Source organism: Thermobia domestica, chromosome 7 (assembly GCF_964235325.1).
Source record: "Thermobia domestica chromosome 7, izTheDome1.hap1.1, whole genome shotgun sequence".
In the NCBI taxonomy this organism is placed as follows: Eukaryota; Metazoa; Arthropoda; class Insecta; order Zygentoma; family Lepismatidae; genus Thermobia; species Thermobia domestica.
This window is the reverse complement of record NC_137460.1, coordinates 135,281,431-135,294,974: the sequence shown is the minus strand read 5'-3', so window position 1 is coordinate 135,294,974 and position 13,544 is coordinate 135,281,431. Positions and strand designations below refer to the sequence as shown.

The window sequence follows — 13,544 nt, the reverse complement described above, 5'->3', positions numbered from 1 at the left end:
TTGTTTAGTTCTAGAGAGCATATATTTGTTATTTTTTAACATTTTATATAGTTTCCATATAACATATTTTATAGTATATTTACATAAATATGCTTTTAATATTTGGAACACGAAATAAATACAACACAAAACAACAACAGAAAGTCACTTATCTTTTCTCAACCTGTGTTTCAAACCGAAATATGCCAATATTCGGAAACCAATTGCAAAAAGGACCAGAGCCAAAATATTCCACCAATACCATGAATCCATTTCAATGTCTTTTAGAATTTTCTTTGGATATCTGAAATGACAATATTTTGTAGGACAATCAATGAGATCTCTATCAAATCCATAGACTGCTTGAATGTAGCTTATAACTCCGTATCGCATATAGCTGAAGTAACTTAACCAATGAAGATAATTAGGCATGTCTGGAAATCGAATGATTATGCCAGCGAAGGTCAGGAATGGTGCTGATATTACTGGACCTAAGAAGGTGCCATTCTGTAAACCAAGAGAAAGAAAAGAATCAGTGTTACGTATGATGTTTATTTACTCATCTAAGACAATTTATCCGTAATCTTATTACATCTTTAATAGTAATCAAAAATAAGTATTTTGTTACAAATAATACGATTTTTCTCTATACAAAAATTAATAACGATTCTGGTACGAAAGTTTGATTTTTTTTTTCAAAATTTCAAATCTATGTCTAGTAAATTTAAATCCATTGTTCCATGACATGTGTTTAAAATGCTGTAAAGAGCTAACAATCTTGCACTGATAAAACGCGCCCACTCTAGGATAAATTTGTAATTTTTTTTTATGCTAATTTAAATCAAATGTTGAAACCAATGAAACTATTTTTAAACATGCGAGGGAGGATCAAATGAAAACCTTAAAAGTTTATTATAAATTTAAAATGTTGTACTATTACTTTGAAAGTTTGCAATATTGTTTCTAACAGCATTATCTTTCTTCAGTAGGTGGCAGAAGAGTATAGTCAAATAAGCGCCAGTACAGGAGCAGTTTCAAAATGACCGCCTTACTGTCTACATGCACCGCATTAGAATAGCGTTCGGTGATCCGGTTTTTGAGTAGTGAAGGTGTGAAATCAATTGAAATTCATTGCAGGATGGCAGCAAATTATGGTAATTTGTGTTTGTCCCTGCAGCAAATATACGAGTGGTGTAGGAAGTTTAAAAGTGGCGTAACATTTGTGGAGGATGCTCCTCGACCGAGACAGGCTCACCGCGTAGTGATCGACGACAACATTGCGCTAGTGGAACAGCTTGTAAAGGATAACAGGCGTATAACCTTGAAAGAAATCGCAACAATAATGAAGATTAGCTTTGGTTCAGCGCAACAAATTGTGTATAATGTTCTGCATTTCAATAATGTATCAGCAAGATGGGTCCCACGTCAGTTGACTGCTGAATTGAAAGATCGTCGCGTCGACGCCTGTGAAGAATTTTTGCGTAGTTTCAACGCCAAGGGTGATGCATTTCTGGACAGGATTGTTACAGGCGATGAGACGTGTGTTCGCTATCATCAACCAGAAACCAAGAAAGCGAGCAAGGAATGGCGGCATAGCTCTTCACCGAAACCAAAAAAATTCCGCACTCAACCATCAGCAGGAAAGGTCATGCTCACTCTCTTCTGGGATTCTAATGTAATAATTTTGGAACAGTACATGGAAAAAGGAGTGACAGTGACCAGTGCCTCGTATTCAAACATGCTGAAAAATCAACTTCACCCTGCAATCAGGCGTAAACGGTGAGGACTTTTCTCCTCAGGAGTACTCTTACACCATGACAGCGCCCGACCGCATACTGCCCGTTTGACCGTTGAGACTATCAATGACATCAAATTTGAGTGTCTCATTCATCCACCCTATTCACCAGACCTTGCCCCAATGACTTTCATTTGTTTGGACCACTCAAAGAAGCGATGGGCGACAAACATTTCAATAGTGATGAAGAGGTGAAAAATGTGGTGCACGAGTGGCTACAATCTCGATCAAAAGAATTCTTCCACCGAGGTATCCATGCACTTCCGAAACGGTGGAATACTTGCATTGAACGTCAAGGGGACTACGTTGAAAAATAAGAGGTAAGATTTCCTTTTCATTGTTACATTCTAACATTTATTGCACTTATAAGGTTTTCATTTGATCCTTCTTCGTATCTCTTCATGGAGTCACGAGGAAAATTATCTCAAAATTGAGATATCTGTCCATGGAGTCAAGAGAAATGTGACCTCAAAATTGGAATATTTATATTTATTTCTACTCGACATTGGAATCACTCTTCTAGAAACCCCATGTCCGGGTCTAGGACGCTTGGATGTAGGATGTTTCAAGTGTAGAACGTTTTGGTGTAAGGATTGTAAGGACTGTAAAATACATTTGACTTTAAAGAATGTTCGGTGTATAAAATATTTGTTGAGAATTACCTTCGACGTACTTGATATACTGTATATGATATATGTGATATATATATACTGTATATTCATGAAATTTGGTAGAAATCAGTTTTCGGCTACGAGAAAGCGATTTACTTAGGTTTCATTTTGGAAAAATTCGTAAACAAGAGTCTGCTTGCTTTTTTTTAAAAGGAGGTTTTATTATATTTTGGAAAGGGCTCTGGAATTCTCATGATATTTATTTATTTTTTAATAGCGTTTTAAAGCAAGTAACACAGGAAGTGGTAGCGATAGCAGTACGGTAACGAATAGTCATGAAATGAAGAAAAAGAGATAATTAATTCATACAGGATACATAAAATAAGACTTGTTATATATATAAATATAAATTTGAATTTCATGATCTATCACTCGAAGTATTATCGTGAAGTTACTGTCCCATACGGTAAATTATTTAACATTATTAGTCCTATTGAGGCAATTATACACTGATAATACAGTACGTTCATGATAGAATGAAATACGGCCATGATATTTTCCATTTACGACAGAATTATCAGTCTGTAAAAAAAGATCCATAAACTCAACTTTAATCCGTAACTCTAACTTAATTTTCGAAAATGCTCATAATAACATATACAATTTGTACGTTATTTGTACCTATATACAGTAAAATATATATATATAAAAACATAGTGTCAACTAAATCTATTGCACAATGTTCCTAAGATACACACTACAAACTGGATACTTTCTCATAGTAATTCTGTCATTAAAAAAAAAAAAAAAAAAAAAAAATCCAAGCGTTCAGTTTCCAAATAATGACGAAATGAACAACTCCCTTTAAGAATATAATTTCACACGTACGCCTATATTCATATTATAAAATTTCCATCTTCTTTGGTAGCAACATTAATTATGTGCTTCTAATTAATATTCGTGAAATGAGCAATAAAAAGAGAATTAGTTCACGCAACATTCAATTTTTATTTTATTACTAGCGTCAATTACCTGCTTCGCTGTGTTAAAATAAGAAAAATTAATGTGTTCCGTTAGTGATTCACATTATACTGTTACTGAGACACTCTCTGATAGACGATTTTTTTTATTTATTTTTTTTTATTTATTTTTTTTTTTTTGTCTTGCATTTTTCAACCAGAATATATAAATTAATTTTCGGGATTTCCAACTCGAGACATTGCGAGACACAATGAGAAGAGTCAGAAAAAAAAATAAAGTATACAAATAAAGATTAAATATTACTATTGTACGCTGAATTTGGATTTAAATAGCATCGGAAGTGTCACTGTTCATCTCAGCGACCCCGTAAATTATGGATTCGACAGTAATATCGGTCATTTGCGATCATTTCTAAATATATCTTCCCCTACTGGAAGTTGCACTGTCAAAGTGAATAATAGGAACCAATTCAGACCCGAACCTCGTCTATGTTGAAAATTTTATCGAGATCGGTCGGGTGGTTCAAGAGTTATTAAGTCACAATCATAGTCACTTTCATGTTTGTTTATTTAGAAGATTATTTTATCTTCTATTTTTTCATGAATTTATTTCTTCCCAATGAACAACTTTCGTTACGAAGAACGTACGTTTCCAGTATAAACATTGGAAGTTTTGTACCGAACTAGCCTCACATCTAAACGTCCTTATACCGAAACAGCCCTATTTCCCATGTCCGCGTATATATGGAAAACAATTCCATTGGATTCAGCATCCTGAAGTTAGTATACGAAGCACAATTAGAAATGTATTCAAGAGTTTTACCATTGTCATAAGAAGAACTTCAAAAAATTCCAATTTTGTGGTCAGTTTTCTTCTGACCGCATGAATGGATGTAGATATTTTAAAATAGTTCCATTCAGGCCGGTAGCCAGCCCCAAAATGTAGGAAGGGGGCGGTAAAGTTAGGGGGCCCAATCCAACCATATTAATCACAATATTATAGTTCATTTGCAAGCCTACTGTGAAAATTTTAGGGGGGTCCCGCCCCCCCTAGACCCTTCTTGGACACGGGCCTGGTTCCATTGGATTTGGTACCTTAAAATTTATGTAAACAGCTTAATTAGATATTTACCCAACCGTGGGCACATTTTACTAGTGGCATTAGCGTTAGTTCTTTATGTCCATTTTCGAATAATGCACAATTATGATTGTTCACTAATATTGATCTAGTATTGTTGAAGTTAACCAGAATTCAAATAAGGTATCAGATTTTTCTTTAACGGTGCAATGATGCCAACCGTGAGAAAAAAAAAACATTTTGTGAGATTTTTTACATGCATTTTTCGAACAAAGAAAATTGTCGTCAAAATTGGCAGCATGTATGGGATTTTCCATATATTAATTTCATTCTCGCCAACAAGATTCTTTATGAACGGGAAATAGGCTAATGGTAACTGAATAAATATGTAATCAGTGTTAGTTGTCAAATTTTGTTATTGGAAAGTGCATGTTAGTGTGAAAGTGATTTATGTAGGAACTTGTGAATTTAAAAAAAAAAGAAAGAAACAAAGAAAGAAAAATAAGAGCAACAAGGAGCGTACTCGAGGAAATTGTACTCTCGAGCTTAAAAATAACATCTTGAACGGACCAACTACAAACAGTCAATTTCTAAAAGGTCCTACATGAAATATCTTGAGAATGAAGTTTTTCTAGTTTCATTACATTCAGTAGTGATAGTAGCATAAAATGGTGATGGAAACACTATATTCTGACAATAAAATATACATGTTTTCATCAACAATTTCAATACTCTCTTTTAATTAAGGAAAATACTTATTAGGAGTTTAGAAGATCGGAAGTTACGAATAATTCAGTCAAATATTGAAAAAAGTACGTGACATATAGGAGTTTCACTTTTTACATTTTAAAAATTAAAAAAAAAATGTAAATAGAATAGCGCTTGGGAAATTTAAGACCAAAATGGGAATTTCTGCCTTTCGAAATGGAATTTCGTAAGGTTTCAGGCTGGCATCATTATATCAGTATTAAACGTCACAAATACCTTTTTCTTTATTAAGCCACTGATTTACGCGCGTATGAAAAATATACGTCTGAAAAGTAAATTTTAAAACAAATGAATGCAATAATTTTGATTTAAAAAAAAAAAGAGGGCCAATGGAAACCGGTAACTTCTCAACATCTGTACCTAAAATAGATCTATGCGTACAAGCATATCGCTAAAAAAATTAGTTCCAATTCAATCATTGCTTTAAGCCAACAAAATGATAAATTTGAAATGTTGTCCTTCCTCCCCAATAACCAAACCATGGATAAGACCCGGAATCTAGATAGAATTTAAATATATTGAATTTTAAAAACTTACCACAATCCCTGCTACAGATCCAATCGACAAACCAAATGCTTCCGCTGTGGATCCAACGAGTATTGACGTTAGTATAAACATTAGTAATCGATTGACATCGAATGGCTGTAGTGACATGAAATATACGAGGATGATGAATACTGTATACGAAATAACCTGAAACAGAAATAGATTAAGTTACAATTTTTTAATGCAGAATTAAGAAAAAAAAAGTTAAGTTGAACCTTGAAACAAGCGTATGACAATAAATGAGGTGAACTGCAAGGATAATCTTGTTCATTGTTTTACAATTTGTTGTCTTGTTTTACTACTTGTTGCATGAAACGAAAGATGAAAAAGAAATGGTAATTTATTATAATTTTTTATTGAAAGAAACTTGTTAAACTGCACTCACCACTCACATTAATAAGGATAGTAGTTCAGTATTATAATGAGTACCCTTCTAGGAGTGCCTGATTGTAGACAGGCCCGTAGCCAGCCCAAAAATTTAGGAGGGGGGCGGTAGAAGTTAGGAGGGCCCGACCCAATTATATTATACTTCATCACCATATTGTAGTTCATTTGCAAGCCTACCGTGAAATTTTATGGGGGCCAGCCAAAGTTTAGGGGGGGCCCGGCCTCCCTTGCCCGCCCGTGGATACGGGCTTGATCGTAGATACAAATCAGCTGAGAGTAGAGCACCTAGGATTAAAATACAACTAATGGTTCGCATTTCATTTTAATTGGTTCAATTCTTTATAACACTGACTACCACTTAATAAAACTATATCCTCACGTACATGTTTTGAATGCGCGAGAATTTTATTCCGCTAATATATAAAGTTCACTGTTACAGGATAAAAAACGACAATTATTTCAACATTCGATATATTTCCTCACTGAAGTAAGTTAACTACAGGAAAAAGCTTCGACTGACGAAAGAAACCGTTCTAAATAAGTCGAATTTTAACCATAACCCAAAATTTGTCGCAAATACTTATGGAAAAAATTCTTCAATATACTATATAATGATACTGCAATGGAAAAACTCAATTACATAATATGCTTTAGAAATAGAATATACAACCTTTTGTTTTTACGACCCTATGAAAAGACTACCGATATTAGTGTCGAATCTATAGTTTTCCTAATCGTGAAGTTGATTTGTAACGGTCCTCGTGGCTTTATGACGAGCATAGGTTTAGTCAAGAAGGGGCGTGGCAGTCCATCCAGGAACTAACAGGGGCAACGCTCAATTTTATTCATATTGAGAGGAATAACGCCTAAGATGATGTTATTCGCTATTTATTTATTTATTTCACTTATATTGATAGGCCAAAGGCATTATCCTTTGTTATTAATTTATTTTAACAATATTGACACGGGCAACACCTAAGACATTGTACTTAGTTATTTATGTATTTCATTGGTATTGCCGGGAGCAACGTCAAAGGCGTTACACTTCCTTATTTACTTACTTCACTCATTTCTTCACCTTCAAATATGATATATTGCATAAACCTTATCTTGTTTGTGCAAAGAAGGGGATTTCAGCCAGTAAACTATGAAAGTTATATATAAAGGTTATTTTATATACATGTATACGCATATAGAGATGTCGTTCAACTAGTTCGGCCGATCGGTTCCTAACAATATACTTCTCTGGATCCAGTACTTACGGATAAATTAATTCTTCAGTATTATTTTTGAAAATGAATATACATAATATCAATATAAAGATTGTATATGACTTAACCCAATTCACTATTACTGGTTTTATTGGAATAATAATAATAATAATAATAATAATAATAATAATAATAATAATAATAATAATAATAATAATAATAATAATAATAATAATACCTATTATTATTATTATTATTATTATTATTATTATTATTATTATTATTATTATTATTATTATTATTATTATTATTATTATTATAGTACAATCTGAAGTCAACTAAGTGATTATAGGACATGTGAAATGATATCAATATATATATATATATATATATATATATATATATATATGTGTGTGTGTGTGTGTGTGTGTGTGTGTATTACGTACGTGGCGTTATGTAGCGTAGTTGCTAAGTCGCTAAGGCTCTGGCCTTTGGTGCGAGAAGTCTCGGGTTCGATTCCCAGTGAGAACACTAGATCGAAAAAGTGTAACAGCTCTTTCAGGTCAATCATCCTGAGTGAAGTTTTTCCTCGCTCACTCCAGGTAAATGCCGGAATGGTACCTAATATGCAGCTCTCAGGTCGCTTCCTCCCTTTCTCATTTTCCCGTGTAGTGTAATAACCGAGCGAAGTCATCCTTCATACGTAATGGGCTTAAGGTCACAGGTGTCGGTGTCAGAGATATGTATAAATAAATAAATACATTACGTATATAATTGCATACTGCAAAGATGCAAAAAGCCACAAACCTGTTCATACGCAGTTTGTACCTGTAGTAATTGTAATTTTCGTTATTTATTACGTATTTGCGAATTAACGTTAAGTCGTGTATTATGTATATATGAGGGCCGTTCGGAAAGTAACTTCTGATTGGTTAAAAGAGAAATACCAAAGCAAATAATAATAATTTATTTATATATATCTACATTTGAAAACTACATCTTTGCTCTATTTTTCAACATAGATTCCATAAACATTTCAACACTTATCTTTTATCTGCACTAGCTTCGAAATTCCATCAGCATAAAAATTTCCCGCCTGCGCCTACTTCCTGTAGCCTAATCTCTGTGTCAATACATCATAAAACACAGTCCTGGAATTTTGTGGAAATTCATCGGAAAGCTCCGAGATAGTGAAACGACGATTTTCACGAATTTTCACGTTAGTTTCGTGAACTAGTACATCAGTGACCCCTGATGGACTGCCACTCCTCTCTTTGTCATGAATGTTTGTTCGTCGTTCGCTTTTAAATGAACGAACCCATTCACGAAAAATTTCATCACTCATCACACTTGGGCCATACACGGCACAAAGTTCCCTATGGATAGCTGATACCGAATATTGTTTTGCTGTAAGATAATGTATAGCAGCTCCCACTTGGAGGGGTATTTTATTGCAGCACACATTTTGAGACTCTACAAAAGTGGAACTCTTGATCAGACAACCCTCATTCTACCATGGCTGGATGCAGACTGATCTACCGCGCACGTCTGTGTAAAGATGGTAGAGCTGCCCCTACTACTTCACGTACAGTGACCAATCGGAGGTTACCTTCCGAACGAGTTTCGTACTTGTATAAATTTAAAGTCTACTTAAATTAAATATAATTTATAAATATTATAATTATGGATCATAGAATTTAATTTTGCACAAATCAATGAATATTCAACTACACTTGAGGAAGAAATCAGTAAAATTAAAATTTTAAAGAATACGGCAGAATATTTCCATATATGATCACTGGACTAAGAAAAAAAACTGGTGTATACTCTACATTCTTAGTGTATAGTCTGGTTAAAAAAAAAAAAAAAACTGGCCATCAATCTATCTTTGAAAAATCCTGTTCTCTAACCCACATCATCATCAAACAAATTAATTTTCTTAGGGTAACAGAAATATTTATTTATTTATAGCCAATGTATCAGCATTTGCTACGTACCACAGCCAGAATACAGTAAAGCCACGATTATCCGCGAGTGCCGTGATTTTTTTTTTAACCTTGATATAGTCGCGCTTAATTATTTTTCATGACTAACCGCTGTGGACTAACACTCCGCATGCAACTAAATACTGCATGTTCTAAAACACAAACATAAATTACATTGTAAAAATCACTATTTCCAACAATAGTGCACGTTCCGAAGTGCAACTCTATTTTGATAATCAGAAGCCGATTGCTGTGATATATTAAAAACGGGAATTGGGACGTGATTTGCGTGGTAGTAAATTAAGTCACTGTCCACTGCGGAGTGAGAATCCACAGGCGACTACTGGAGTACAATAAAACATAGTTTTTGTGCTGGAATATTTTTTTCCGTGTTTGCACCTTATTTTTAGTATTTTTTTCTGGTTATCCGTGGTGTCCTTGTTGCCTAATTCCGCAAATAATTGGGGCTTTACCGTATGGCCTTTTAAAGCTAGGTGGGTACCTAATTTTTTTAACAAGATGGTACATTACTTTCGACTATTACTGACATTGAGAATTCTCCCCTTGATGATCTACGTTTATTGTAAAAATGAGCAAATGCAACTAAGTTTATCGTGAACTATTATAGATTTCACTACCATTACTACACATAAATTTACGTTATCTAATTAAAACGAAATATTTTTATACGCAATGATAAACATTATATTTACCTGAAACGGCATGGCAGTAACAGTTTTGGCAAGAAAGTAACTTCTAAGTGAGTACCAATTGTTAAAATGTTCCTTCCCAATTATTGAAATTTCTCCTGGAACTGAGAGAAGTGAAAATTACGATTACTTGACATGTTTAGTAAAATTGTAATCATACATAGTAATAGTACTAATAATAATACTAATAATAATGCTGCTACTACTACTACTACTACTACTACTACTACTACTACTACCACTACTACTACTACTACTACCACTACTACTACTACTACTACTACTACTACTACTACTACTACTACTAATAATAATAATAATAATAATAATAATAATAATAATGCCAAACTGTAAATAGTAATACCAACGAAACTCCTCTAGAACTTCCTTCTGTAATGTTTTAGAAATGACATTAATGTGTTTGTTAACCAATACTTTCAACAGGAAGGAGTCATGAACGACTATTAAGAATTGATTACAGTATTAAATAGCAAGATAGACAACGCAGACGATGTCAAGATTTAAACTAGCGTATCTCAATGATGTGTGTAACCATATATGTTTATAATTAATCTAAATCATACTTGAGATACATTTTCAATAATTTAAAATGACGGTATTCAGAAAACAAATACAAAATCCTTACTATTGTAACTCAAATTATTCTTGAGTATCCTATACTACTATATATACGAGGTTTGACTAAAAAATAACGAGGTTGGCAACCCTGTCAGTAGCATACGTGAAGCAGCTGGGGACGCATGCGCGCAGAACAACTTTGAACCTTCAAGAATAGACCTACGTGAGTTGCAGCTCTCGGTCGGGTTTAGTCTGTGAGAATCGATTGAAGAGATGTGTATTCAATCGTGTTGCCGGAAGAATGGCAAATGTAAAAATGGCAAATGTCGCACATTAACTTCAAATTCCTTGTAAAATTAAAGAGATGATCGAATGAGTGTGCGAAACTGTTGCACGATGAGTATTGTGATAATACGGTATTACGCACGCGAGTGTTTGAGAGGCACAAGCTCTTCAGCAATTTACTCGAGAACATTTATGATGATGATGAAAGACCGGGTCGTTCTGCCACAGCAACGAGAGAGAAAAATGTGTCAAAAGTGACTGACAGTCTGTAGAGTTCCGGTCTGTACGAATGTATTAATTGCAAATGTTGTATACGGGATTAGTTTCTTGCCAATGATTTTGATTTTCCTGTACAAAAAATTTAAGAGCGTTCTGTATGATTCTGTGGAATGTTTCCATTACACCTATAGTTTTGTGATCATATGCTGGACAAAATTTAAATTCAAAGTTGTAGAACTTTGCTAGGTTCTGCAGTCTCTTAGCATTATCTACAGGGTGTCTATCTAAATACAGGTAGGAAAGAGCTCCGTATTTAAGAATAATCTCATATATAAGAAACTGTTCAATTTCTTCGGCTGTGATGTTGTCTACAATCCTGGTCACATAAAATCGTGTGGATATCTCAATAGCGACTAGTATGTGTTTGAATTTTCCTTCTCTGACTGGTATTTTCCAATTGAATCGTTGCAATAGGCGTAGGTGGATGATGGAGCAATTGGCCTACTGGCTTTCTTGGTAACTTCTTGAGTTTTTGACAAATATTGCATGTCCTTATTCTGTTTGCTATATAAGCTTTCATGTTAGGAAAATAATATTTTCTGAGTGCCGACTGGTACGTCTTAGTATATCCAAAACGGGGTGCCATTGGGTTGTTATGGATAGCATCAAACCATTTGCTTAGCAAAGATTTCGGTGCACAAAGTAAATATAGTAATCCTAATTGAGGGTGTTTCTGAGTTCTATATAACAGTCCTTTTTTAAGAGAAAAATATTTCCCCGCACGGAGTGTGGACAATTTATTAGGTTCTTTATTTTCCAAAACAGTGATGATGTCTGAAAATGAAGGGCCTTTCCTTTGTTCCTCGGATAAATTGGGTAACGTCATGGACTGGTCAATTTGAAAGGTGTGCTCCAATGAATGAGAAGCAAAAACTTTAGCATCCTCTGTGTCTGAGAAGTTATCTTCTTGTTTTCGGACCGTTGTATGCCTTGATTGTCTTCTAGGCGACTAAAAATATCTGCAGGATGCTGTCGACTTTTAATGTTGTGAATTTCAAAATTATAATCCGCTAAAATATCTTGTAGCGAGTAAATTTTCCGAATTTGTCAGGCTGGGTGTTGAGTGAAGCCAAGCATTTAGCGTCTATAAATAACTTAAATTTTCTATTCAGTAAGAAATATCGAAATTTTCGAAGAACATATATCAATGCATATAGTTCTTTCTGCCATGTTGAGGCCTTTCTCTCGGTCTTATAAAGCGACGACTACAATAGGAAACAACCCGTTCCTGATTAGTTTTAGTGTTATAACATCCAATATTCCGCTTGCTGAGGTTGAGTTTGCATTGGAATACGCTCGGATTTTTAATGATGGATCGAAATGAAACAAAGATGGGTCCTGAATAATATCAATCTTAACTTTCTCAAATAGCTCGTCATGCTGAGTTGTCCATTTCAATTTTGAATTCTTGTCCAGAAGAATTTGAAATGGTTCCACTTTTTCCCTAAAATTTTTGAAATGCGCCCTCAAATGGGAGCAGAGTCCTAGAAAACTCTTCAAGGTCCTTTTAGAGGTTAAGTTCTTAAAATTTCGTATTTTATTGGCAATTTGGGTGAAATTTTGATCTCTTTGCCACTAACTGTAAATCCTAAAACATCAAATTCGGAGTATAATAGGTGGGTCTTATTCGGGCATGCTCTAAAATCGTTTTTTTTTTTTTTTTTTTTTTTAAGTCTTTTGAAGAGCAATTTCAAGTCCGATAGTTGCTGTTTCCAATTTTTGCTTCCTATGGCGAGGTCGTCAGCAAAGGCAGTTATACGAGGTGGTAGAGCGTTCACCTTCGGTGCTTGGGGTCCCTGGTTCGATCCCAGCTCGCGCCTTGTGGACTTTGTTGTGGACAAACACCGTGCTTGTGGGTTTTCTCGGGGTTATCCCGTTTCCTCCCACTTTCTTCATTCCACCATTTCACTGATCTCTCATCATCACCGTCTCCTTTAGCCTCACGGGCATAACCGTGAGACGTAAAACTTAAAGATTTCATTTATTTTTTTACATTTACCAGATTATAAACACTTATTTATTTATTACCAGAGGCGTATCTAAAAGGTAAAAGCTGGGTCAGCAGCCAGAACTCAGACTACGATACGTATATCATAAGTTTACTACAAACTTTAAAAATATATCAATAATAGTTTAAATTATCTTTGTCACTCAAAAAACTGGGGGCCTAGGCCCCCTCGGCCCCGGGATAGACCCATCACTGATTTTTACGCTTTTGTTCGTTAGAAAATGATCATCGGTTTAGAATCGATATCATTAACAAGGTCGGTAAAGTAGACGACAGTCTTTTACGACACAATAGGAAAAAGCTTCGAAAAATATCTCCAGAAACCACCTCAAGTAAGTTTTTT

General features: G+C 34.5%; 1 protein-coding gene across 1 annotated transcript in view; it reads right to left on the bottom strand.

Moving 5' to 3' along the window:
* Window positions 1–13,544, bottom strand: part of LOC145690408 (ATP-binding cassette sub-family G member 1-like) — a 201,693-nt gene continuing 188,149 nt past the window's right edge. The window contains exons 9-11 of the mRNA XM_081765253.1: window positions 10,054–10,154; window positions 5,749–5,904; window positions 1–486 (exon numbers count right to left, since the gene is read on the bottom strand). Coding sequence (XP_081621379.1) covers window positions 145–486; window positions 5,749–5,904; window positions 10,054–10,154 — 599 coding nt within the window. The 3' untranslated portion in view covers window positions 1–144. The remainder of the gene's footprint in view (window positions 487–5,748; window positions 5,905–10,053; window positions 10,155–13,544) is intronic.